The sequence below is a fragment of the Cuculus canorus genome, chromosome 11 (genome assembly GCF_017976375.1).
Source record: "Cuculus canorus isolate bCucCan1 chromosome 11, bCucCan1.pri, whole genome shotgun sequence".
Classification (NCBI taxonomy): domain Eukaryota; kingdom Metazoa; phylum Chordata; class Aves; order Cuculiformes; family Cuculidae; genus Cuculus; species Cuculus canorus.
The window spans coordinates 3,345,899-3,372,988 of NC_071411.1; the positions used below are offsets into that span (position 1 = coordinate 3,345,899).

The window sequence follows — 27,090 nt, forward strand, 5'->3', positions numbered from 1 at the left end:
CGGCCCCGCCACGCCTCCAGCAGCGCCCCACCCCACAGCGGCCCCTGGCGGCCCCGCCACGCCTCCAGCAGCGCCCCGCTCCACAGCGCCCCCTGCCGGCCCCGCCACGCCGCCAGCAGCGCCCCGCCCCACAGCGCCCCCTGTCGGCCCCGGCCCGCAGCGCCCCCCGCGGGCCCCGCCCCGCAGCCGGGCCATGTCTGCCGGGTGGCTGCGGCGGGTGCGGAGCGGCCCCGCGGGGGGGCGGCGCGGCGGCTCGGGGGATCCCGGCCCGGGAACGCCGCCCACCGCCCTGCGTTACCGCCGGCCCAAGTTCCTGCGAGGAGGCGGTGAGGAGAGCCCGCGGGGCCTGAGGGCCGTGCGGGGCGCCGGGCACAGCCTGCCCTGGGGCGCGGGATACGCCGAGTGAGTGCGGGGAGGGGCACGGGCCGGGGAGAGCCCGGGGGTAGAGGGGTCCGGGACCCCCAGGGCAGGGTCAGAAGGGTCCAGGAGATCCTGGGGTGCGGGGTCAGAGGGTTCTGGTACGCAGGTTAAAGGGTGGCCTGGGAGATCCCGGGGTGTGGGGTTAAAGGGGGGCCTGGGAGATCCTGGGGTGTGGGATTAAAGGGGGGCCTGGGAGATCCTGGGGTGTGGGGTTAAAGGGGGGCCTGGGAGATCCTGGGGTTCAGGGTTAAGGGGGTCCAGTCCCCGGGGTGCGGGGTCAGAGGGACCCGGGAGATCCCGGGGTATGGGGTTAAAGGGGGGCCTGGGAGATCCTGGGGTGCGGGGTTAAAAGGGGGCCTGGGAGATCCTGGGGTGCAGGATTAAAGGGGGTCCAGTCCCCGGGGTGCGGGGTTAGAGGGGCCCGGGAGATCCCGGGGTGTGAGGTTAAAGGGGTCTGGCAGGGTGCGGGGTTAAAAGGGGGTGTCCAGGAGATCTCTGGGTGCAGGGTCAGACGGGTCCGGTACCCCCAGGAGGGGTCGGAGAGGACCAGGGGAGTAGGGAGGGGTGAGGTTAGAGGGTCCGGTACCGGGCGTGCGGGGTTGGGGGGATCCAGGAGATCCTGGAGGGTGAGGTTAAAGGGGGCTCCAGTACCTTGGGGGTGTGGGGTTAGAGGGGTCTGGGAGATCCTGGGGCTGCAGGGTCAGAGGGCTCTGGGACTCCAGGGGTGCAGGGTCAGAGGGGCTCGGTTTTGCAGTTCGCTTTGTGGCCAAGGAAGCAGCACAGCGTGAGCCGCTGACAAGAGCTGCTTGAAGCCAGGGTGCTGCACTGGTCCCTGGTGCTCCTGGCCAAGTGTTTTCCTCCTCTATATAACAACTTGTTAATTAGGTCCCCAGCAAAGAGATCCTCGAGTTTGAAAAGGGAGCAGGGGCTATGGGACGGGCAGGACGGGGCAAGATGCGGCCATTCACTGTGGCCATATGTGACCCAGCACGCTGGCTGGCAGCAGGCGAGGGGCAGGGCATCCCCACGCCTTACCTGGAGCATTTGCACCCCCAGGGTTATCAATGCCGAGAAGTCGGAGTTCAATGAGGACCAGGCAGCCTGCTGTCAGATCTCCCTCCGGAGGAGAGAGCCGGGCCTAGAGGAGGACGAAGAATGGCTGATCCTGTGCTCCACGCAGGTATAGCCCAAGGGCAGGCTGTGCTCACGCTGCTCCCAGCCTTGGTCTGCACCCAAGGGTCCGTGTACAGGAAATGGGGGGGTTGCCCCGTCACTCCTACATGACCACAGACTGAAACCTTTCCTTGGGTGCCTTTATGGGACCCATGTGCTCTACATCTGGCCAGCAAACACCCAGCTCTGCCTGTAAGTGCCATTTCTATTTCCTTGGCCCATGCCTTGCAGCAGTGTCCAAGCCCTTTACTCGGTGCCCTCGCCTTTCCTTTGCTGTCCTCGCTCTGTGTCCATGGGCTGGTATTTGTTGGCGTCACTCGGGGACAGCAGCGTGCACCGTGCACATGGGATGCTCTCACCTGGGAGTGGCTCTGCCTCGCATCTTGTAAAACAGAGTAGCTCCATCTCCCCTAAAACACAGAGCAACAGTGCGTGAGGGTGGATAGCTCAGAGCTCCGATGTCGAGTCTGGCAGAGCAGCACATGGGCATGAATTTGAGCTGCACAGGGGATTAACTGGCAGCAGGGAAATGTAGCTGGGGTGGAAAAGCCAGGCAAAACACATACAGCAATGTCCTGGCTGTGAGCCTGCTATCCGTCTGACCTCTCCAGCGCCTGTCTTCTCTCTCTTCTTTGCTGTCCTGCCCCTCTTTCCTGCTGCAGTTCCTGACTGGTTACTACTGGGCGCTGTTTGATGGCCATGGTGGCCCAGAAGCTGCCATCATTGCCTCCAACTATTTGCACTACTGCATCAAGCAGAAGCTGGAGGAGGTTGTGGGAGGCATCACAGAGGCTCGTCCCCCCATGCATCTGAGCGGACGCTGTGTTTGTGACAGCGACCCACAGTTTGTGGAGGAGAAGCGCATCCATGCAGAAGACCTGGTGGTGGGAGCCCTGGAGAACGCCTTCCAGGAATGCGTGAGTACCCCATGCAGGGCACTGGTCCTGCTGCCCCAAGCAGTCAGTCTGTCCCTCCTCGCTGCCCAAGGTGGGCAGGATCTGCGGTTCTGCAGCTCATTGAGCAGGCAGGAACATTCAGCTGTGCCTTCAAGTATGCTGAGATCACACTGGGTCTGCTCCCCAAGATCAGCCTCAGATGTGTTGCACATTAGCAGTGCTGACCGAGAGCAAAGCTGCAGCATCTCTGCGAAGCCCAGGGAATATGTTTCTTTGGGGCTACATGGTGGCTACTGCCAGATTTGTACAGAGTATACAAGCTTGAGATCTCCCCATCACCCTCCTAAAGCGGTCCTTATTCCAGTAGCAGCAACTTTATACTGAAACAACATTACCTTCCACCTTCCTGGTTTTCCATTGGCGATCTACAGCCAGTTTTGACTCTGAATTTCTGCTGGGAGGCACGAGGCAGCTGCAGAAAGCAGCAGCTTGGGTCACATCACTCTCCAAACTTGTTTAAACCAACAGGATGAAGTCATCGGCCAGGAGATGGAATCTACGAACCAGACGGGAGGCTGCACTGCTCTGGCTGCCCTCTATTTCCAGGGAAAGCTGTATGTGGCCAACGCTGGGGACAGCAGGTGAGCCACAATAAAAGGGGAAAGATGCTGGGGAATGGGACTGGGAAGATATGCAGGGTTTCCAGCGTCTTATTTGATCCTACAGAACATAAATGTGCAGCCCAGCCATTTCCCTCCTGCCTGCCACAGGATCTGTTGGATGGATGGATGTTCTTACGCCTCCTGAAGGGGTTTGGGGATTTCAAAGGATTGATGCTGCCCAGCCACAGGGCAGCGTTGGGATGGTAGCGCAGCAGTGAGATCAGTCTGGAAGGTGTTAAAAAGTAGAAGGTGATTTCAAAGTGTTCTAAAAGCTTCCTCATCTGGCCTTGACCCACTCTTTAGCAATGAGCTCTGCTATTGTCAAAGCCAGGCAGGCTCAGTTCTCTACCGCAACAGTGCAATTGCAATGGAGTTATTTTATTACAACAGCATTTTCAAACATTCCGGAGCACAGAGCTATTCTCTGGCATTGCTCTGCCGCTGGTTACTGCCAGTCCCACACCTGGCTGACCCTGGGGTATAGCCTGGCTAAGAAGAGAGCTGCAGTGATGGACACAGAGAAGGACACGGTTCAGCTCGTTGCTTCTTCCCCCTTGTAGGGCAATTCTCGTTCTGAAGGACGACATCGTGCCCATGAGCTGTGAGTTCACACCCGAGACAGAGAGGCAGCGAATCCAGCACTTGGTGAGTGACTCCTTTTGCTCATCAGTCAATCTAGCTGCAAGCATCCCGCTGGGTCAGAGAGGGCTTGTGGCAAGAGCATCACCAGCTTTTCCCAAAGGCCCAAAGAATGTCACCTACCACTAACCAAGGAGGGCTGGGGGCACGATTCAACCAACAGCCTTTAGTATGGGAGATGCTCACATCCTCCCTAAGATGCGGTCTCACTTCTGTTCTCTTGCTGGTCGCATTCTGCTGTTGGCGGTGCTGGTACCAGGGCAGGAGCAGAGTGTCGTCTTGGTACCTGTCTCTGCTGCAGCAGAGCCTGTCCATCCTCATGCCTTCATTCCCTCCTCCAGGCTTTTCTTTTCCCCAAGCTCCTGGATGGCGAGTTCACACGCTTTGAGTTCCCACGGAGGTTGAAGGGAGATGACGTGGGCCAGAAAGTCCTGTACCGAGATTACTTCATGGAAGGCTGGTGAGTCCTTTCTGCCTGAGGATAAGGGTGTGGTACAGGGCAGCTTTACCTGCTCGTAGCAACAGGGAGGTGAAGGGATTAGAGGTGTGCAGCGAAGGTGAGAGCAGTGATCTTGGTGGTCCAAAGCTGTGCCAGATCAAGAGAAGAATGCTGTGAGCAGCCTTCCCCCTTGACTGAAGGAGTGGGGCCATGGCAGGGTGGTTAGGGAACAGTTGAGATGGTCCTTCTGGGCTCTTGAGAGGTCAGGCTGGGGCAGGTACAAGCTGGAGAGGAACAGGAGAGAGAAAAGCACCTGGGCATTCAGTAGGGGGTCATATTCACTGTGTCTGCTTCAGCAAATCACCTTGCCCCTATCTTTGTCAGCTGCCTGTGCATGGGGGCACCTCAAGGGTTGAATCAAGTCAAAACACTCCAGCTGTGTTGTACCTTTAAGTCAGACAAATCCCAAATCAATGCCGAATCCTCTGTTCTAGGGGATACAAGACGGTGGAGAAAGCCGACCTCAAATATCCTCTTGTCCACGGTCACGGGAAGCAGGTAGCTTAATGCTTTACACTCATTTACCAGATCCCACTTTGGACTGCCTTGTCCAGCTCTAACTGGTACCTTTCCCACAAACCCTCTTCCTGGAGGAGAGGCTGAGAAAAAGAGCCAGGAGAGGGAAGAAAGAGGCAGGGAGAAGCAATGACTGCACGCATTCGGTCGAGCAGGCAGTGCCACAACCTGCATGGCACCCCCTTTGCAAGAAGTCGGTGCAGAAGTTCCTTTCCCAGAAGAAAGGACCCTTCCCCACCACTCCTAACGCAAGTCAGTTTTCCTCCTCACCCCCCCGATGCCACCGTGGGCTTCCTGAGGTCTGGCATTCCCAGAGTACGTGCTAGTGACTCCCGAGCACATCACAAGCCATCACCTGGGGACTGTCTGTCTCCACGCTTACTTTGGGCCATCGCATCTGATCACTCTTCCATCTCTTAAATCTCCAGGGGTGGCTCTAGATGATGCTTAGAGAAGGGTCCTAAAGTCATAGAATCATAGAATAGTTTGAGTTGGAAGGGACCTTAAAGATCCTCCAGTTCCAACTTCCCTGCCATGGGCAGGGACACCTCCCACCAGAACAGGCTGCCCAAGGCCCATCCAACCTGGCCTTGAACACCTCCAGGGATGGGGCAGCCACAGCTTCCCTGGGCAACTTGTTTCAGTGTCTCACCACTCTCATGGTGAAGAAATTCTTCCTAATGTCCAGTCTAAATCTGCCCCTCTCCAGTTTACACCCGTCCCCCTCATCGTATCCCCACAAGCCTTTGTGAACAGCCCCTCCCCAGCTTTCCTGTACCCCCTTTCAGGTGCTGGAAGGTCGCTATAAGGCCTCCTCAGAGCCTTCTCTTCTCCAGGCTGAACCACCCCAACTTGTTCAGCAACAAGTAGATTAGGCAACATGTAGATCAGTCAGGACAAACCACACATTAACCTCTAAAGGTGCCACATTCTTATGGTTTAAAACTATTTTGCTTTGTTTGGGGTCAGGCTCGCTTGCTGGGGACTCTGGCTGTCTCTCGAGGTCTGGGCGATCATCAACTCAAAGTCATTGACACCAACATTGAAGTCAAACCTTTCCTCTCCTGCATTCCCAAGGTCAGTGGTTATTCATGGCACATTGGAACTGCAGGGTAGAATTAAACACTCTGCTCCTCCTCTGTAGTCCCCACCTCTTACAGACCTGCCAGGTCTTAGCTGTGTCCTGTTTCCATCCTCATCTCTCTGCGTGCTGCCCAGAGAACCTCCAAAGCAGAGGAATCCAGCAGCAAGGGGACACAAAAGATTCCAAGCACCCTGGTTCCACTTCAAGCTGTATCTCAGGGGCAGAGTCATCTCCCCCATCCCTCCGATATGTTGCAGGAATAGTCACCGATTTCTCCCGTGCATTCCAGGTGAATGTATTTGACTTCGCTCTGCATGACGTCCAGGAAGATGATGTCCTCATCATGGCAACCGATGGCCTCTGGGATGTTCTGTGCAACAAAGAGGTGGCCCATATGGCCAGGAGCTTCCTTGCAGAAAACAGCACAGATCCTCACAGGTAATATCAGTCCTGCCATCGTTTTCCTTTACAAAGAATCAAACCAAACACAGGCTGAGATTGCTCTGCTTCTAGGTCAGCTCCAGCATGACCAAGCTCTCTTTTCTGTGACTCTGGAAACGGCCACCTAATCTTTCCTCATCCCAAAACAACAATGATAAAGCTGGTGTCTTAAAAAAACCCTACTATTTTGACCATAAAAAGCCACATCTCGGCGTTGTTCTGCAGGGAATGTTAACTCAAACCTTGCATTTTTCCACCCACAGATTTTCAGAACTGGCCAAGTGCTTGGTTTGCAGAGCAAGGGGAAAGAATAGAGGCCACCAGTGGATGCTGGATGACAGCCACGAGGCATCCTACGATGACATCTCTGTATTTGTCATCCCACTACACAACAGGGATAAGGACTGACCACGAGCGTGACACACAGGATCTCGGTGTCCCCCTGCTGTGGTGCTCTTCAGCATCAACCTGAGAGTGAGTGTTCTCTGCTGTGCACGTATGCTCCTTCCAGCAAAACCACCTGTAGTGGAACCTGGAATTGCACAGCCAGAACTTATGCAGAAGATCAGCAAGAACGTTAGCTCCTTAAGAACATGCAAGAGATAAACAGTGGGCAACAAATCATTCCCTTTTTACTCCTTTCTCTTTGATGGACCAAGCAGAAATTGCAAAGGGGGCCATGCAAGCTGAAGGGTACTAATTTTAAGACCTTTGCGGTACAACAAGCCCCAATCCACATTTCTAGTGACCCATCTTTTTTGACAAATGAGATCCAGTCACGCTTACGAGCTGGATTTTAAATCAGACTTGAGTTAAATCGTGTAAGACTGGATGCATAAGCTAAAATGTCCCTTGTATCCATTTGCTCTAACGCGAGATGTACTGAAAACTCAGGAGCTGCTGCTAAGACTGTGTGAGGTGCAGCCATATCCGCCTGATTCAAGTGCCGAAGCAGTAGCCCAGACTTTTCGAGGAGATTGACATTTGGAGGCAGCACCACCTCAAAACAGACAATTTGAGCAGATGAAGCTACACACTGGTGTACAGGAGCCTCCTGTGCAGACACGTGCCTTACTATTCAAGAGCATTTAAGTATACTCGTATGTAATGCAACGTACAGGTTTCTAACACACTTTTCCCCTTCATTCAGGTAATTTCTGACAGCAAAGCTGGTAGCACTGATGAGAACAGAAGCGGTTTAAATACATCTGGTTTAAGTAAACAAAGTAAAACAAAACTGGTTTTGTTCAAACGTATCTGCAAGTGCTGACTCTCAAGCACTTGGACTCGAATTTCAACAGGAAGGGCAGTGCAGGAGACATCCCAAACTGAGGTGTGCCTTAAACTCTGAGAATCTGCTTCGTAACCTCTTTATTAGCCAGACAAATTCAGGTCTGGACAAACTTCCCATCTCCCCTAGTTCCTACTTTGGTTTTTGTTATTCATTACACAAGTTGCAAGGCTCCCTAGCGAAGCAGACAAACCCCAGTGCCTGGTTAAGTTCCATGTGGATGGAAGGCCAAATAAAAACATTTTTAATGCATCTTGTTGCAGTTTTTTTTTCCTGTCAGAGGTTTTACCCAGACCTGAGATGGAGAAAAGCAGCCTTAGAAAATCACAGGGATATTTTTTGCTTCCCGTTCATCTTTACTGACAACTGGTAGATTGAAGCATTCCCTAAGCAGTACTGCCCAAGGGACAGGTGTTTGCTTTTCCCTAACCTCTCGGGTTTAACCTGAAAGCAATGTGGATGGAGTTTTACCCGTTAACCCAATGCTGGCTGCTGCCCCCCTACAGCAGCTGTAATGCCATACATAACATTGACTGTAATGGTCAGTCTCCTGCTACTCCAAACCAACAAACTATTTTCCCACCTTCCTGATGAGAAAGGGATTAGGTCCTCCAACCAGACCCCACGCTTCTGTGAACACCCTCCTATCTAGGGTGCCATACTTCAACGAGTAGCTGCTTCCCTATCCTAGTATGTTCCTAGGCAGGAAAAGCCTCTTAAAATGGACAATATATGTAGGGCTGGCTCCAGAGCATCACAAATTCCACCACAAAGCTTCTGACTTGCCAAAATGAAGGAGCTTTTCTAAAAAGGATGATTTTCCCATCCTCCCTCTAAGAAACCAAGCAAATTGTATCCCGCTGGGCAAACACAGAATTTACAGCACTTTGATCTCTAGAAAATATTTATTAGTAACAGCCACAGCATTGAATTCTCCACGTATTTTCTGACAAAGCATAATTTGATTTTATCTATTTACACTGGTCTGGTAGATGCCCACGTAGGAGTCAAAATCCCCACACCAACTCAACAAAGAGAGCAGTTTCCAAAAGGCTCACTGGGATCCCAGCCCCTGACCCAAACCCAAGGTGAAGTCTCTTAAAGTGCATAAACAAAGAGGCATCGCACAGGATACACCGCTGCTTCCCAGCCTGTTCACTTAGTTGCTCCTGTGTCACCCAGAGCAGGGGCTGGGACATTCGCCAAGGACCTGGGAGCCTCAATAAACCACAACAAACCTCTCAAAAACAAACTTGGAGAAGAAAATTGAACCCAACAATCTCCTACAGCCCAAGCAGATGTGCTCGGCCACTACCACTGCTTATGGAGAGGTGGGCGACTGAGTCCCACTCTCCCCTCATTTTGAATAAAGGTCTTTCCTTCATCCCAAAGAACACGGGGAGGATTCGTCTTCTAAATGTCAATTTTGGAGGGAGAATGCTGTTTCCTGCTTGATTTTACGTAAGGTTGGACACTCTTAGAGCTGTGAGTGCCGTTTTTTAATGAGGTCTGTTTCTCATTAGCTGGCTGCCCTGAAGAGCACAGGCACTGCCATCCTGATAACTTTTAGAGAAGCACATAGAAGCTGGAAGCCAAAAGCTTCATTCACCTTTCTGGCCCAACCTTCTAGAAATATGCGACAGATTTCTGTGACAATACTTGGCATAATTCCCTCTCTTGAGGGCACATAAAAAACCCTCAGTGCTACATCAAGCACAAATGATGCCTTGGTGTGGGTGGCAGTTGGCTTTAATGAGAAGGCATTCAGCTTTAATTCTGAACTAAGCATTAGCGTAGTGTTGCCCACAAACTTCTACATTTATCTTCACTCCAGAAAGACACCGATGTTCTTTGTGTACGTGTCCTCCTAAATCAGTCCCTCGCTCCTCTTAAACATTTCATTTCATGCCGCGACGCACAATGCTTTACAACACTGCAGAGCTGAACAACGGTCTTTAGACAAGTGCTCAAACCACATTAGCAATGACTATTTTTAGCATAAAAGGCTTCCAAATGCTTCCCTGGTAAAAAGTAACAAGGAAAACCACTGGAGGCTATCGTTTCACTTCCTCAGGCAATAGACTTTGTAAACCCCTGAAAGTTTTGCTACCGAATGCTGAAATTTAACTGTTAAAATGCACTACATCCCCTAAATAACTGTATGCTACAAACCACTGCAAAAAACGGCTGCCTACGGAAACACCAACAATGGTAAAATAGCACCAAGCAGCCTGAAATGTAACAACAGGGAGTTGAAGAGGTGGCTTTGGAAAGACAGTCACTGTGGGAACCAAGATAGGGGTCCCCCCCTTATGGGGGACGTGGGACAGCATGAGAAGAGGGATGCTGGTGCAATAGCATAAACCTTTCATCTGCATCTCCAACAGCAGGCCTGTTTGGCAAGGTCAAAGCTGTCCCCTTCCCTCCTCCTGTCTGGAGCACGGCAGACTTGCATCACAGACCTGTGCCGTCAGAAATGGCCCTAAACCTACACGGTAAAATGAGCAGAGGCAAGGCACAAAGCCTAAGAAGCTTCAACCCCAGCACTGATCCATGCATCACTTTTATCAGACAGGCTTAGGCGGGCAGTCCTGCTGACTGCCACAAGCAAATGCTGCGACTCAGGACCTGCCACTACATTAAAGGAACCAGCAGTGGAGAAATGTGCATTCCCAGCACAGTTCCACTGACAAGGTCTGTGGGAAACAAAACTGCAAGGAAAAGCAAAACAGAAGCAGCTGTTCTACAAGCCAATTTACTTTTCCAGGGAGTCATGCTCTGAATTATATACAAGGCCCCACAGTTGAGACGAACTTTGCTGCAATAGGGGACCATTGGCAACTGACCCAAGGTAAAATGCTCAAGCACAGCTCCCCAGTACAGACTGGCACTTGAGAGCAGAGAGAGCTCATGTGACTGAGCGAAAGAATTGGTTTTCCAAGCTGTGACCCCACACATAAAACCAAGTGCGTTTAGAAAAGCAAGAATACAAAGAACATGACATTTTTTGCCAGCCGACTGGTGGATGCATTTGATCAATGCAGCTTTTCAGGCAAAAAAACCTGGAACCAGGCTTGAAGACCTGCTTACCAGCCCTTCTGTACCATTCGCCCACAAGCCCCTTCGGAGCAGCAATATACATCCCTCCCATCTCTCTGCAGGGGCGTTCCTTGGAGCAGCGCCATAGAATCAGTACAGTCATGTGTAAGATCTTTAAAATTCAATGCTGAACACACCATCTGGCAAAGGAAGCATCGCTCTTTTGGGGCTACCGCTGAAAACCTGTAACAAAAAGTAACAATGAACTAACCCCACATCAGTTTTACCTACAAAGCGATACAGGTCTAATCCTGGTGCTGGGAAAATTTAACGGAGCTTATTTACAAACCAGGAGGGGAAAACTGCATCAGTGAAGGCAAACACAGCCTAGACACCCCACAACACTGGCCCACGTCATAGTCTTTAATATCTAAAAGTAAAAAAATATGGCCCATTCCCACTGCCCACCCCCCACCCCCGCCCCGATATTTACAAGTAAAATCAGCCAAGATGATACAAGAGGAAGATACACAGGCAGACTGTGCTTTCAGTCCCAGTTTGGCTCCTCCATCTTCCTGCTGTCAGACTCCTTTATTGCTTGGGACACTGATTGGACCTCATCAGTATTGTCTGTGCCCTCTGGGATGCTGGCACAGCAAGCAGCAAGGAGGCTTCAGCAAGCTCTGGTAGTGGGCAAAACCTGTATGGTTTGTTGCACACTGAATTGCCAAAAAAAAGGATGACAGGATGTATCATGTTTATTTACAGTCACCCACTCTTTCAGCACGGGTTCCACTGCAAGAGAATCCAGCACCTGCTGTTGAAGCTGAAAACTGTCATTGTTCGCATTTGGCACAGAAGTAACTTCGCACCTGTGGGCTGCAGTGAAACCAGAGATCCCAGATGTGAAAAACACGCACCTATGGGAAAGAACTGCACATTCCAGCTTGGATAATCTTGAGCACTTACAGAAGGAAAATACACAATTACAGCTTAAAAAATGCCACAGACATTTTGTAAATAAAACAGACTTCACTGCTCTTAGAAATAATACTATGTCAATTCCAACTTCGGCTGAAACCTGCTGGGCACAGATTGGAAGGTAAGAATGTGTCACATGCTGCTTCTGAACACGCTTGGAGGCCGAGTGGAAGAGTCCTCACAAAGGAATGCGGCAAATAAAGGTAAGACATATGAGAACATATGCAGGAACAGGAAAACAGTCTAGGAGACGTTGGCAATTCCAACACTTCTGCAATGATGCGCTGCTTTTAGTAGTACAGAAGTCATCTGACAGCAGCTGCAGCATAGGAATTAGTCGTCGATAGTGGGCAACCAGAACGCCTACAAAAGAAGAAAGAAAAAACACCTTTTAAAGGCAGAAAACAAACTTTTTTTAGGGCACACTGTGGGAGCTGATCACTGCCACCTTCTATATGCATGCAGACCAAGACTATCCACAAGGCAGCAAGGCCTTCCCAGCAGTTTATGATTACAATCCTTGCTTACGCTGGTCTGGTTTTGCACTGCACATTCCCCAAAGCAAAAGCCAGTCTTACACAGACAGAAAATACCATCTGAGTACAGCGACCTAAAGAGCTCACACTTCTGCATGCATTCAGTCACTGCTCTGCTTTCACATGTGTGTTCCAACACTGACTCTGCCCTGCACATCTGCCTGCCAAGTAAGGTGCACACAAGACAGGGACCTGGCTCTCACCAGAGCCTAAGGAAACACTCATCAGTCGCACTGAGCCTTTCTGATCATTTCTAAAAGGGTCAGCACCTCATTGAACCAGGAGGAACTTAAAACACTTTCCTTACCATATTGGAACATGCGCTAGCAAAAGTCATGAATTTTGGATTGAACTGCAGACAGGTTATAGGACCTGTGTGTTTCCCATCCAGCACAGCCACCTTCATCCCGCTTTCCCCATTCCAAACATGAATCTTCCCATCCTCTGAACCTACAGGCAGGAATAGAAAACATAAACAAGATACATTGGAGAGGCCAGCAGAGAAAAAGAACATAACTGTTTCTGTCAGAACTGTAGGAATAAGCATGCCTTTCTAGCTTAAGGCTTAACATTCTCAAAGCATCAAAAAGGCATTTACAAAACGTCACTGGAGTGCACACACCTATAAACAGCAGGTTTATGTCGTTGCACTGCAGAGACTCAACTATGCAACACAGCACAATGCTGTTCTGGCAAAGAGGTTAACAACAACGGTCACCCAGCAGAAAAGGAGAGCTGACACCACCCAGCTAAGGAGAAAGAGCCTTGCCGACTTGCACTGATGTGCAAGAGGCTAAAAGCTGTGTTAAGAGTTACTGCTCGCACAAGTTCTCAGTTCAGATGCAGAAGGAGATCAAATACTTCACTTGGCAGGCACAGAATCAAAGACTTTACCCTTGAAGGTAACTAGATTTCAATGCACTGGGCCAAATACCAGAAACTTCACTGGAAAAGTCAACTTTCTGCATTGCTACAACAGGAGAGGTTGTTAACTTTCAAATGGCATTTTGCAAACTCTGAGGTTGAGCACTTCACATTTTTATAATTTAATTCTGCTTTAGCTGCATTTCAAATAGGATTCCTAACAAAAACACAAGGAATTTCCTTCTGCTTCCTTATTTATATGTATAGCCTTTCAGAGAGGAAATGTTAAGAAGCACAAGTTACAAATTGAACATAGGTAAAACCCAACAGAATTAAGTGCTTTGGAACTTCTTTCACTATAGTTTTCATTCGGAAGGGCACAAAAGGAAGGTAAATATGTGCAATGAAGTGTTCTCCGGAGACAGATTAAACAAAGAGCCCTTCCCTACCTTCTTTACAATCAGGAAGTTCTCAGACAGAACAAAAAGTTTTGCCAAAACCACCACTCCTCCAGGAAAAATGAGGAGCCAGATACCAATCATCACAATGTTCAATGTACTTGATGTACCAACCATATAAATAAGAACAAAAGGAGCGCTAAGAGGGGGCAGCACCACACAGATGCATCTGACTTGGGCTCACAGGTCCTGTTGGGCAGCAGTGTCGGACAGTGATTAAGTGTTGACCTTTGGGTGCCCAACCTGCAGCGCCAGGCTTTACAGCAGTTGCAAATGCTTTTTGCCACTCACTTCAGAGTTCCTCCTGTGCGGGGCGAGGAAGGGGCCCTGGGCCAACGGAACTGTACTCCAGGAGCCACGAGACTGGCAGACAGCTGGCAGAACACGACCTAGCAGTGTAAACAGGTGGCCAAGAAGAGGCTGAGGGGATACCTCATCACTGTCTGCAACTACCTAAAAGGAGGTTGTAGCGAGGTGGGTGTCTGTCTCTTCTCCCATGTTAACAAGCGACAGGACAAGAGGAAGTGTCCTCAAGTTGCGCCAGAGGAGGTTCAGATTGGATGTCAGGAAAAATTTCTTTACGGAAAGAGTGCTGAAGCATTGTAAGAGGCTGCCCAGGGAAGTGGTGGAGTCTTCACCCCTGCAGGGGTTCAAAAAATGCGTAGATGTAGCACTTTGGGACATGGTTTAGTAGGCACGGCGGTGTTGGGCTGACATCTGGATTTGATGACCTCGGAGGTCTTTTCCGACCTCTGTGATTCTATGATTCTGTCATGGGTTAAGCAGAGCTTGTTCCACAGACATGGGGTTTGCAAGAGCCGCGTGAGCAAAATGCAGCTGCCCTGACACATCAGGTCTCTATGCATTTTGACAACTTGCCGGTTTCTTATCTTTTTTTGGAGCAGCATTCACGTATAAAGGAAAAAAATAAAAGTCTTCTTGCAGGCTCGCTTACATTTCACAGTCTAGAAAATGCTGAGTAAATTAACAAACCGCAAAACTGTCAATACAAAGAAAGCTGGCGGTTGCACTGTATTATTTAAATCCATTCTGCTTCCCCACAGACACAGCTTTAGTCCTACGTAACACACCTAATTAGAGAGCATTGCAATTCTTTCCAAGAAGAATTATCTTACCTATCATGATGAACTGAGAGTCTGGCGTGAAAGATGCCTCCAGCGTGACAGCCTTACTATTGTTATAACCCTAGAGCACAAAACAGGAGAATAAGCAGTACAGTGTGTTCACAGCCATCTCCCAACCAAAGGGCATCTGCTCCCAAAACCAACACCGAGTTTCAAGCAGGCAACATGCTCACCCCAAACGTATGCAGGACAGCTCCTTTAAAGGCATCAATCAGTCGGATGAACCCTCCGTTAGTTGATATGAGGATGAGTTTGCCATCGTTACTGAACTTCAGGCCTGTCCACTCACATGTTCGATCATACAGCATCTTAAATGTAGCAAATGGCCCCTTCAAATGACAAATAACAAAAAGCCTAAGCAGGAGTTTAGAACAGGTTAAAGAGTCAGCAGAAGTAAACTTTAACATTAGTTCAAGAGTGAATCTGAGGATGTGGTAACAGCATATACACCTCTGTGTGATTTGTAATTACCAAAAGCTCTCTAGGGGCCAAGTAGGCACCCCAGACTGTAAGCTGAAGAAGAGTAAACCAGCCTCTGAGCACCGAGTTTAGATTGCATCCTGCAAGATAAAAAGTGCAAGAAGTGAAGTTAAGGTAGTTCACCTTGTCAAAAGAACGGAGATCATAAAGCTTCACCATTTCAGAATTGACTCCAGCAGCAAAAATCAACCCTTCTGGGTCAAAAGAACACACGGGCTTCCCCTGGAGATGCATTAAGCCCTAGAAAATAGAGGTTGTTCAAATTATTTTGTGAAACTAATGCTCACATATCTGCCTCCCCCACTTTGAGCCGCCTGTGAACAAAACAGCAGTGTACGGGCAGAATCTCAACTGCCAATACTGAGTTTTTAAAAAGGTTTCAGAAATCAGCTTCTCGAAAGCAATTCTGACTACTTCAGGTCACAATATAGAGCTTTCAATTTGCTGCAATGACAAAGTTTACATTAGAACAAAACAAGACCTCATTTCAGCCATCGTCTATTCAAAAAAGTACCCAGAGAAGGAAGGGTGATGTGGCTGTACTAACAACCACAGCAGACAGCACCATAAAACACTTGGATTCATAGCAACACTCTACCCATTACAGTTGTGAAGGAGGGGAAAAATAATGTATTTCGAAAGCAAGTAGAAAGAGCTTCAGCAAACACCAAACTATCTGTTCACTGTTTGGTTCTGAACCATGCCTGTTTAATGAAAACTCATACCTCCTACAAGCCAACAGACCTTGCACATCAAAACTGACAGACTGCTATCAATGTTTATTTTTAATGTTAACTTTTACTTAGGTCACATAGTAGAAAAGACCTGAGAAAACCTGGCAAAAGCCAATAAGATATATAATTTTCTGCATCTTGACTGGCAAGTCTGTGCGTGTTAGTCAGTCAAACGTCTTCATGCACACACATAAACAAGAACACATCTCTGTTTGAAGTAACAATAGATTCAAGAAAATACTGTTCTTCTCTAGAAGTCTAGAGACTTTACTGCTGCTCTCTTTCCAATTTAGGTGGGTTTTCCCTGTGACCTTTGAAGGCCAGGCAGTAAGCTTGCCAATACTCAGAGCTCTCACGTGTGGAACATCTCTTGTTTCCCAGGTAGTATTTCTCAGCACTATGGCTGCCACCTCACGGTCAAATTGAAAATGACAAGTAACACTTCACCTTCTTCCCAAAACTGATGGATACAGCTTAGAGTTTTAAGTCCTAGTTTTACTACTCATATGACTTCAGGCATTAGCATAAACCACAGAACTGCTACTTAATTTACAATCCTATTTCATCTGTAGCAACTCTGAGATTCATCCCAAGGGAAACTTACACTGGCATTAAAGGCACTCTCCCAGAGAAAGGCAAATTCAAGATTTCTTGTAAGAAAAAGCTTGAGTTTAAGACAGATGAAACCATTTTGTAAGAAACTGAACCTTTTCTCACTCTTGAATTTATAGTTTCATCATATGGAATAAAAAAATAGCCCCTTCTCATAAGCAAAATCGTCCCAGTGATATGGGAAAACATGAGAGCACGACACTACGTGTCCAGATAGAGACAAAATACCTCATAACCAATAAAAGGTGGAGATTCTACTCCTAGTCTTTCTTTCCCTGCTGCCACCTCTGGTGCTTTTCTCAGCTCACACAAGCCTGCTTTCCCTAAAAAAGCACAGTACACAATTGTAATAAAATAAACAAACACAAACAGCGTTTTGCCTCCCTAGAAAGTTAAATCTGCCCACAAACAGGTCTGATGAACAACAAAGGTCATGCAAGGAGGGGGCAGACCACATGACTGCTGTGTTACTTTAAACCTCATGAAGAATCTGATGATCTAATTGCATCAAGGCATCAATTCTAAACACGCTATATACACTCAGATAAAATGCATCTCTCAACACCCTTCCTGCTGCCATTCCCAGCCCAGGAGAGATGCTAGCTAAGAAAGAATACTCCCTGCATGGCATAGCAGCCTGATGAACAGGCTGATGACACCCAACTCCTCTTGTTTCATCAGCTGCAGGTGTCGTTTCTTGTTCTCTGCAGATCTCTCCAGCAGAGACACAAGTGAAAGTGAGTGGCATTACACAATGCAACACACATTTCACAGAGATTTGTTACTGAGGCTCCTTCAGCATTCCAGGAAGGTGTCAACACTAAGTCAGCAGGATACATTGCTGGCAGCGTTTTTGTTTTTAATTTGGTTAAAACACACACGCTTTTTTCATCCTTCTAACTCAAAACGTAACACACTGTACATGTGAATTTGCCTACCTGGCAATTTGGAGAGCGGAGATCCCAAAGTCGAATAGTTTTATCAAGAGATCCAGAAATAAAAGTGTCATCCACTGGAGACATTGAAAGAGCAACCACTCTGCAACACGGAAGACCGCATGCATCAGAAACACACAAAACAATGGAGTAACATCTACCTCAACAGTTGTGTACAAGCTCGTAATTGCCACGAACAGTTCTACAAACCAAAAACCAGAGTGAATTGAGCATAACATAACTCAAGCTCATTACAGCCATGATTTCAATTTCTCCTGTACTGTCCCCAAGCCACACCTTACCTTTTTGTATGTCCCGGGAAATACCGAATGTATTTGTTGTCATGCAGGGAGAGGTATCGTATTGTATCTGAAACCATAAACAAAGTATAAATTTAATTATACCACAAAACCAACCTTATCTAAAAGTGGTCACGCAGTAAACTTGTTCCTCACAGCAACAACAGCCTTGCCACAGTGAGCAAGTCTGGTCATTTGACTTCAACTTTGAGATAGAATCATGTTAAAAACAGACATAAACCAACTTCATTATTAAGGCAGAAGTGAAAATCAAGTACCAGGAAGGGTATTTCCCACAGTCTGAAGTCACATTACACACAAATTGTCATTTGATTCATGCAAGTTAATTTCAAAGCTGCTAAGATTTAAGCACCAGTAGGTTTTATCCCATCATCCTCACAAAACTGATAATCAAATTTTTGAAGCTGGTTGCTGTCACAAGTCCTGCTGCAGCTCCAAAGGCAAACTGAGGGAAAGGGGCATTTTTGCTTTTGATTTGAAGGAGAACCAACAACAGGATGCAATACGCACAGAGAGCATATTAACAGTTGTTGAGAGCATTTTAACGCTCGTAACGGCTACAGGGTTCAGGACTTGCTGAAAAACTCATTCAGCATTCTGTGAGAAAATGATTGAGTTACAACTTTTGCCCGAGATTTCAGATCAAGATGAGACCAGAGTTCTAGACTATCCTCCAGTATTTGAGAAGAACATTAAAACGTGAATGACTGAGCTGGAAACACGATGCTGCTGACATACCATTCAGAAAGGCTCTAAGTGACCTCAGGTGACTATAAAAAACAAATTCCTAACACCAGCATTGCATCCCATCATAGCTAGAACTGAGACGCTTCAAGCGTGCTATTAAGATATCACTCTAGATTTTCCTGCAAGAACTGTTGTTACCTGATTTCTGAAGTACCCACGCAGAATTTCACCTTCCTTTGCTAAAGAGGAAACACTGATGAAGTGCAATGCTTTGTGATCCTTTCGTTGGCAGCGCTCTGTCTCAGGCAAGGCAGTGGCCTGTACAGTTATCTCCTGTACCGGGTGGTATCATAGACCCTCAAACTGTACAAACTACTACCTCAGCCTGGAATCAGGCAAGAGGAACGAGGTTTGAAGTCTTGAGGAAATCTTCAGAAGTGAATTGGTAGCAACTGCAACACTCAAAATGCTTGGGAGCCTGCACCAGCCCTCCCATAACACGTTCCTGGGTTAATTGTCCCTCCCAATAACTCTGTTAACAGGTTAAATACAACACACCTTTCCCAGAACAGCATGCATTAGGAACTAGAGAGCATCGGTACCCCTACAGAACATAATGCTGGTCTTACTAGGCTTATGGTTTCTAACAACAGGAAATGTTTACACATTCTATCTTTTTGTTTTATTTTAATTAAGTATTTATCATAACACTACCCTCAAAGGCTTAGCAGTGCTTATAAATAAAACATCACAACTCGAAATGGCGTTAAAAATGTTCCTTAAATTCTTAATTGTTAATTAATCGTAAATTAAGTAACAGTGAAGCCAGAAATGTGACATAAGGTAATAACTTTGTAAAAAAAGCAATAAGTAGGCTGTGAAACATACTAAAAGAGCAAGTGCTTCCTGTCACAGTTTTAATCCTTTTACATCACTAAATCCAATTCTATTGGAAACTTCCTTGTTCCTCTCTGTTTAGGCCCAGAATGTCCTAGTTTAACCTGACTTCCTAACTCTGAACTTCCACCTGCTCTAAATTCATTCTCTTAAATTCCTTAAGTAACCTAGCACACACCACATGGCACCGGTATTTCTACTGTCAAGCTCCATCTCCGCTAAAAAAAAACTAAACCAAAACCACTGTTCCAGAAATGCTTACAAATTTATTAATAGAATGTTAAAATCCATTTATAAAGCACTGTGCTGAGAGACTTCTTCACAGAAAAACTTTCAGACACCGACAACCACAAATAAAACAGACAAATTGAACACTAGTTGTTTCCAAACTTAGGAAGCATTGCCAGAGAGAAGCATTAACGTACCTATCTGTGGCAGTTCTTACACTTGAATTTTAAATTAAACTCAAATTAATTAATAGAAAGCCTGTCATGAAGCTTCAGAAGCCCTTCGATGTCACCAATTTATGAAGCATAGCTATCACAGACACCGACTGTGGAGAAGCAGCATGAAAATGGCTGTTCCATCTATTACATGGTAAAAACAGATTAAGGGAAGCAAAGCCAACCTCAAAAGAGCTTGATAACGCCCTCCAGGCTTGGCTGGTGATCTGCCCAGTTACCAGAACTGCCTGCCCTCTCTGCTCCATACAGAGAACAGAAAATCTTTCCCCTTCTTTGCAATCGATTTGTTTGTTTATCAGACAGAGGTACAGCATTTAGCCCACCTTCTGCCTCGTTTTATGCAGAAAATATTAAGGCACAGAAGACTGACAGCACTGGTATCCAGCAGCGAAGTGAACAGCAGAATCAAGAACTGGACTTCTATCGCCACTAACAATGTTTAATCCCTTGGTTATTGCAGCAATGAACAGAACTCATGCCAGCACGCTCAAGGAAGTATCACTGAGTTGTGCATTAGAGTTGAACATTAATTACTCTGCCTCTAACAGCACCTTTATCACTGAAGAGCTGCTATAATTTTTTTCCCCAGCTCTACAGAGCTATGTATCCAGGCATGCAGTTCTAAGCGTAAGGAGATTAAACATGCTCAACTCTAGTGGATCACTTACCATCTATTTTGTTGGAGCTGTAGACAACAGTGTTGGCAGCATGTGTGTACCTGATGAGGTCCACTCCGTACTTCTTACTGTACAGCGTTCTCTTGGGTCTGTCAGAAGGAAGCAGAAATAATTGTACTCACTGCAACAAAAAGCTCAAATCGAAACTCACCACATTAACAAAGCCTGTCATTGAGATATTACAAGATTGTTTTGAGTAGTCCAATGTTTTTACATAAAGAAAGAAAAATTTCTTGTTTTGATTTTCAAACAAGCACCTTGGTGCTTTCTCCAAGACCATCCCTACGCTTGAGGAGTTCCTTGCAACACCCACAAAGTGACTTGTCTCCTCCAAAAATTTTCTCCCCACGATGTCTACTGTAAAAAGAATACAAGGAGCTAGAATAATGAGCCCTTACTGTCAAGCAGCACTGCTTCACCGTTCCCTTGCCTATCCAAATCTCTAATTCATCTGCCGCTTGTCTGAGATCAAGAATAATTTGTCTTTTTGTTCTATGTCACTTCAAAACACAGAACAGGGCGTCTCATTCAGACTAGGGCTTCTTATTAACACAAACACATACATATATCAGTCTATAAAAGCAATGGTAATGCAGGGACTCTCAAACTATTGGAGAGTTATATTCACATTCGATTTTAATTAAAGCACAAATCCAAATGTAACATTTTGCAACAGAATTAAAGACATTCCAGCGTGTGTGAAAACAACATGCAGAACTGGATTTTCAGGGGTCTGGTAAGCAAGCGATGTACTGCAATACTGGAAATTTAAACCACAAAATTAAACACAGAAGTATCTGGCTTATAGGCATATCTTGCAGCAGCAGTGCCTGCTTAAGCAGTGCAAGGTCTCCATCACTCTCCTCCTCCTTTCTTCCTCAACTGAGGTAGCACAGAGGTTTCAAAGCAGGACAGTTAACCAACAGGGGTACCGATCAACACCAGAAACAATGCAACCCCTTCCGGGAGTTATTTTTAATTCAGCAATTCATAACTTCAGCTACTACACAGGCCCACAAAATATTTTATCAACACAAACCAAAGATGACAGCACGGGAATGGAAACAAACAGCAGGAGCTGTTTAAACCAATAAAAAGAAAAGTTCATCAGACTATACCCCCAGACAAGATATTTCTAAGAGCTCAACTGTTTTCTTGTTTTCATCAGCCTCAAGCTGACACACCCAGAAAAGAGCACGAGCTGGAGATTTTTCATACCAGAACAAAACCAGACATTCATTCTTAAAGATTAACTCTCAAGGGCTTTGACTTCAAACGACAAGCTTCCATTAACTGAAAGCCAATACAACATGTGTAATTAAAACCCATATACTACCCTCACCACTTAGGCCAAATCTCAACATCAGTTCCTCCTGTAGATTTTTAAATCAATTTTCAGATGCAAACATGCTACAAACTTAAAATACCATACAAAATGTATAAATTTAGACACCAAAACTCTGTAACATTAAGCCTGATACACTTCCTCATACCATGCTCTGTAGCCACCTCAGCTGCGCTTTGACCACATTGAAAAAAAACACCCAGACATAAAAACCTCACCAACCTCAACACATACTGAAACTCTCACACCCAGTCTGGTTCTTCCGTACCTATGAAAAGTTTAAAGCTTAGAGCTCTATCTGGTCACACCAAAGAACATACAGAGACAATAAAGATCAACAGATGGACTAAAGCACATTTACCAAAAGGAACAAAAGTAAGTACTTCTGTGTTTTAAGAAAGATGAAGTTTTCATGTAAGCTGATACAAGCAGAAGCATCTCACTTCACACAAGACCAATGGCCTGTTCCCAACTATTTAAAAGCACAAACAAGAAAACTAAGTCTGACATATTTTTTTAAACAAATTGCAACCACTAAACGTAATTCCAAGTTTAAGGTTAATCTATTCAGCCCACCTGCAAATCAAGCAATATCGCCAAAACCAAATGCTTTACAAGATCACAGTCAAATACATTGTAAAGAGGAAAGAAAACACAAGTGAGGTTTGCAACGATACCTGTGCCTTGGTTTGAATCACTACTACTGCAGGGTAAACCATCATCCAAACCCAGGCTCACTCATAATATATACATATAATATTTAAGTAAGTATATAAAAATAATACACAATTTATATACACTAAAACACAAGCTAAACCTTGGCCAGACCACCATTCTATCACACCAGGGTTACAAGTCGCAGCCACAAGGCCCTGTTCCCAGCCTCAAGGACCACTGTACATCACAACACACAACTGTATTCTAAAAGTTCTCAGAGTCCCTTCTTAAGCCCCAAAAGACACAGAAAAGCCTCTTGGTTATGCTTTTGAGCTACTTACTGTGGAGGTATTTGGACAGGCAGAATGGGTTAAAAAAAATTATCACCAGTTAGTTGTTTACACATTTTGAAACAGAAGTGGAATCTCGTGTCCAAAATTACTGGATGCTTTTGAAAAAGCAGGACACATTTTTCAAGTTTTTTGTCTACACTCAGAACATACAGAATAAGGGACGCTGTATTTAAAAGAGATAATCTTGTCCTGTCAGCTCTGGGCTACACATCGCTGTTTAAACTGTTCTGACACTTCTAGAAACTGAAGTTCACTAAAAAGTGATTCACAGCTAAAGCTTTGCAGGTGAAAGAAGAGCATCCCTGGGTACCTTTAAAAATGAGGCTTATACTTTTAAGCTGGTTGATGGTACATGACAAATGTTTAAATTAATTTTACACCCACTAGAAAGAAGCACCCCGAGACAGGGCTTACCTTGATGAGATTACTCTCACTGCTCTGTAGCAGTGCAGTAAACGACCATCAACCTATATTTAACTTCCTTAAAGAAAACTCTCCAACTGTAAAGCATGCATCAGGGCTAGATGGAGACAGGGATGAACTGAACAAATATAGAGAATAGTTTGATAGGTTGTGAAACAAGTTTGAAAGTGGAAGAGTGTTGCGATTCCTGATGTAGGACCCTGCCAATAACACCAATGTGTCGCATACAGATTTTTACATGGCTTTGATTTAGCAGCAATTTAGGATTTATTAATTGTTTTCAGGAAAATCACAAGATTAGGGTGTGTAATGCTTAACAGCACTTAATCATCACTCAATTTAACAACAAGATTCAAAAGAATTTTCTACAATCAAAACAACAAAATAGTTAAAGTTCCAGAATGGCAAGGTTCACAGGAGACTTACTGGATCGTTTCCCAAATTAAATCATGCAGAGACACACAAACACAGAGATAGACAGACACAGAGACATCAGCCTATGACCAAAACTGCCCTTTCCCCTGAATTTAGTGAATTACTCACTTTTACTGCATCGGCATTTGTCAACAGGCAATCATGGAATCTTGAGAAGTATGACTTCACCTTTCATCAGTGTTAGCAGATGCTCTTTGAATCCTCATGAAATCTACCCCGAGAGGTGTCCCAGTCCAGAGCAAGACGCTGGGTCACAGCCTGCTGTGATCCCAGAGAGCTCAAAGGGTCTCACTTGAGATCATCATTTATAGGATCATGAGTTGGTTGACTTTGGTCAGTATTTTTCCATTCAAGATTCAGGTTAGGCAATCCTGTTATTTTCTACCAGCCATAGAATTCCAGTACTTTCCAGACTGTACCATTCTGGTACTGTCCAGATTGGGCTATGATCCAGGCAGCCAGAGTCCCAGGTGCCAGCAGGGAGTGCCTGCTCGTTCCAGCTCACCGCCCTTGCCAGGCGGACACAGCTCCCAGCGCAGGAGGCCTGCCTGTCCCAGCTCACTGCGCTTGTAACTAAGCACACAAGTGGAGTTTCGCCCCCGAGTTGTGCAGGGCTTATCCTGAGATCAGAGTGGCCAAAGCAGTGGAGGCTGCACCACCACAAAGACAATCGGTGTCATCTGCATTAACATCATTCAGCCCTTCTACTCCTGCTCCTGGGGAGATAGAGATTGCATTCCAGAAGAAAATTTTTCGCTATGAGAACAGTTAAACATTGGAATAATCTCCGCAGGGAAGTGGTGGCTTCCTCTACACTGGACACTTTTATGGCTCAACTTGACAGGGGGCTGGGCCATCTCATTTAAACTGCATATCACCTAAAAAGGTTGGACCAGACAATCCCTGATATCCTTTCCAACATGGCATTCTATGATTGATTCTATGACCGAGAAAACAACCCATGGCAGACACCATACATACCAAGTTACTGGTTCTTACATAAATAAAAATTGAATAATTTCAAATAAGAGTCGACTATCAGATGGAGAAACACTCAACAACTTTAATGTGTAAAGCAAGCAAACTAAATAGAAGGGTAAAATAACATATAATAAGTGGTCTACGAAATTAAGAGAATATGCAGGATGCAATGTTCAAACACAGCAACTGTGATGTCTTGGTCTGGTTGCAGAAGCTATACTAATTCAGATAAATATGAAATTGCAAGATAAAATACTAGAAACAGGTGTTAGAGATTAATCTTATAAGCCAAGCCACAACAATATGTTCAAATGTCATCTGTGTAGCCCTCGCTATAGCTGGCTTAAAACCCAGTCAAGCTGAATCAATAGAATATTAAAAAATGTCAACTGTAGGCTATAGATTTTAGACATAATAATGGAATAGATGTCTTAAGAAAAGGTAATCTATTTTAAGTCTAGACACAGATTAAGTAAAGTGAATGGAATAACTTGAGGGTTTTCTTTGAAGTGTAAAGGTGAACAAGAAAAAAGACATGTTCTCAGAGAAGATATGTGATTTTTATGACCAGAGCATGAGCGTGACCTACTGAAACATCACTTCTGAAGGAGAACTAGAATGAGATGGCTAAGACTGATGATCAAGATGGACTTTTGTGGAGTTTCAGGTTAATGAAGAATGAAAAAATTTAAAAATAATGTGGAAACCACCAAGAACTTTCTCAAAGATAATACCTATTGCATAATGTTATGTAAAACATATAAATACCCATCGATTCTTGTAAGCCTTGCCCACTCACTGAGGTGAAGACCCAACTCTGAATTGTGAGTAAAATAAAACTGGAGTTACCCACCACATGGACAAATTCTTTAACAGAAATGTGACCAGACTTGACCCCTTAAGCTGAACAACTATTTAGTTCTCACAGCAATGATCTCCCACTGGCTCCAGTGGCCAGAGCTAACAAGCAGAGACTCCTGTGCTGCAGACAAAACCACACAGTTCCCATCCCCGAGCCCCTCTGTCACTGTTTATAACCACACACTCTCCACTTTAAACACTGACGTCCCACTTACAACCCTACACTAAAAAACCAACAAAAACAAAGCTAAAGCCTGCAGACAGACACTAACAACAGCTTCCCTCCAAAAGCCAAATAGTCAGCCCCTCTGGCACCCCTCACCGCCCTAGCACTGCCTTCATCACCTTGGCATACCACCCTTGCCAGCAGCTCCCCTCATCATCTTGGTATCCCATTCTGCACCTTCACGTAGAGCTCCGTCTCTCTGTTCACTGCGCCGGTACCCTTCCTTCCTCTCCCACTCTCCCCCCTCAAGAGCCCTGGTATCCCATGTCCCCCAACAGCTCCCCATCCTCATCCCGGTACCCCCTCCCGCCACGCCGCCCCCCTCCACAGCCCCAGCTCCTCCTTCATCCCCTCAGTATGACCCCCACCCTCGGTACACCCTCTCAACCACCTCAACAACCTCTCCCCGGCCCCGCCCTCAACCGTCTCAGCTCCCCCTCCCCTGTCCCAGTACCCCCCCAACATCCCCTTGGTACTCCCGTCACCGCCCCGGTATCCCACAACCCTCGGCAGGCCACCTGCCCCACTCTCCCCGCCTCAACACCCCGATACTCCCTCCCCGACGCCCTCGCTGGGGCAGTCAGGGCCATTCCCCGGGCCGGGTTCCCGCCACTCACTTGCCCTCCTGGCAGTCGTAGAGAACGATGGAATCGTCGTCACTGCTGGAAATGACGGTTTCACCGTTGGGGCTGAAGTCGAAGCAGTTGATCTTGTCCGAATTCTCACGGAAGACCTTGGCCACGCGGAAACTCCGCAACACGTTGTCCGTCAGCTTCATCCCGCCGCCGGGCCGGGCCGCGCCGCGGGCGGCGGCGGGGCTTGAGGGGAGCCGGGCGGGGCCCCGGGCGGTGGCGGTGGGAAAGGTCGGGCAGGGCGCGGCGGGGCGTAGGGGATGAGCGGAGGGCGGGCAGGAGAGGCGGGGCGGGCCGGGCAGCGCCCTCGGGGTCGGCTGGGCCCGCTCAGGCCGCGGGGAGGCGGCTCCCCCTCATTGTGTCCGCCATCTTGCTGCGCCGGGAGCGGCGGCTAGCGACGCGGGGCATGCTGGGATACGGGCGGGAGCTGGGGGCGGGGCGCGGGGCACGATGGGAAGGCGAGGGTGTTGGGGGAGGGCGGCCGGGGAGCGCGCAGAGCATGCTGGGATACAGGCGGGAGCTGGGGAGCGCTGTGGCGCGCGGGGCGTGCTGGGAAGGGGCGGGTGTGGGGAGAGCAGCCTGGGGCGGGGCCCGCGCAGAGCGTGCTGGAAAGGGTCGGGCGCGAGGCATGCTGGGAAGGGGCGAGAGCTGGGAGAGCGCGGTATGTGCGCGGGGCATGCTGGGAAGGGGCGGTGGCTTGGGACGGGGCGCGAGGCATGCTGGGGAG

At 47.2% G+C, this 27,090-nt stretch overlaps 2 protein-coding genes across 2 annotated transcripts; one reads left to right on the forward strand and one right to left on the reverse strand.

Moving 5' to 3' along the window:
• The first annotated feature begins 150 nt into the window (after positions 1 to 150).
• Positions 151 to 11,264, forward strand: PPM1M (protein phosphatase, Mg2+/Mn2+ dependent 1M). The gene is made up of 10 exons (XM_054076213.1): positions 151 to 402; positions 1,477 to 1,600; positions 2,256 to 2,510; positions 3,018 to 3,130; positions 3,712 to 3,796; positions 4,132 to 4,250; positions 4,724 to 4,787; positions 5,775 to 5,882; positions 6,179 to 6,327; positions 6,594 to 11,264. The coding sequence occupies exons 1-10, from the start codon at positions 194 to 196 to the stop codon at positions 6,736 to 6,738; spliced, it is 1,371 nt and encodes a 456-aa protein (XP_053932188.1). The 5' UTR covers positions 151 to 193; the 3' UTR covers positions 6,739 to 11,264.
• A 136-nt stretch (positions 11,265 to 11,400) lies between these two features.
• Positions 11,401 to 26,777, reverse strand: WDR82 (WD repeat domain 82). Its single transcript, XM_009569393.2, has 9 exons — positions 26,349 to 26,777; positions 20,442 to 20,539; positions 17,708 to 17,774; positions 17,409 to 17,508; positions 15,248 to 15,364; positions 14,818 to 14,973; positions 14,636 to 14,705; positions 12,485 to 12,627; positions 11,401 to 12,004 (listed from the first exon to the last, which is right to left on the reverse strand). The coding sequence occupies exons 1-9, from the start codon at positions 26,507 to 26,509 to the stop codon at positions 11,975 to 11,977; spliced, it is 942 nt and encodes a 313-aa protein (XP_009567688.2). The 5' UTR covers positions 26,510 to 26,777; the 3' UTR covers positions 11,401 to 11,974.
• Between the last annotated feature and the right edge of the window lie 313 nt (positions 26,778 to 27,090).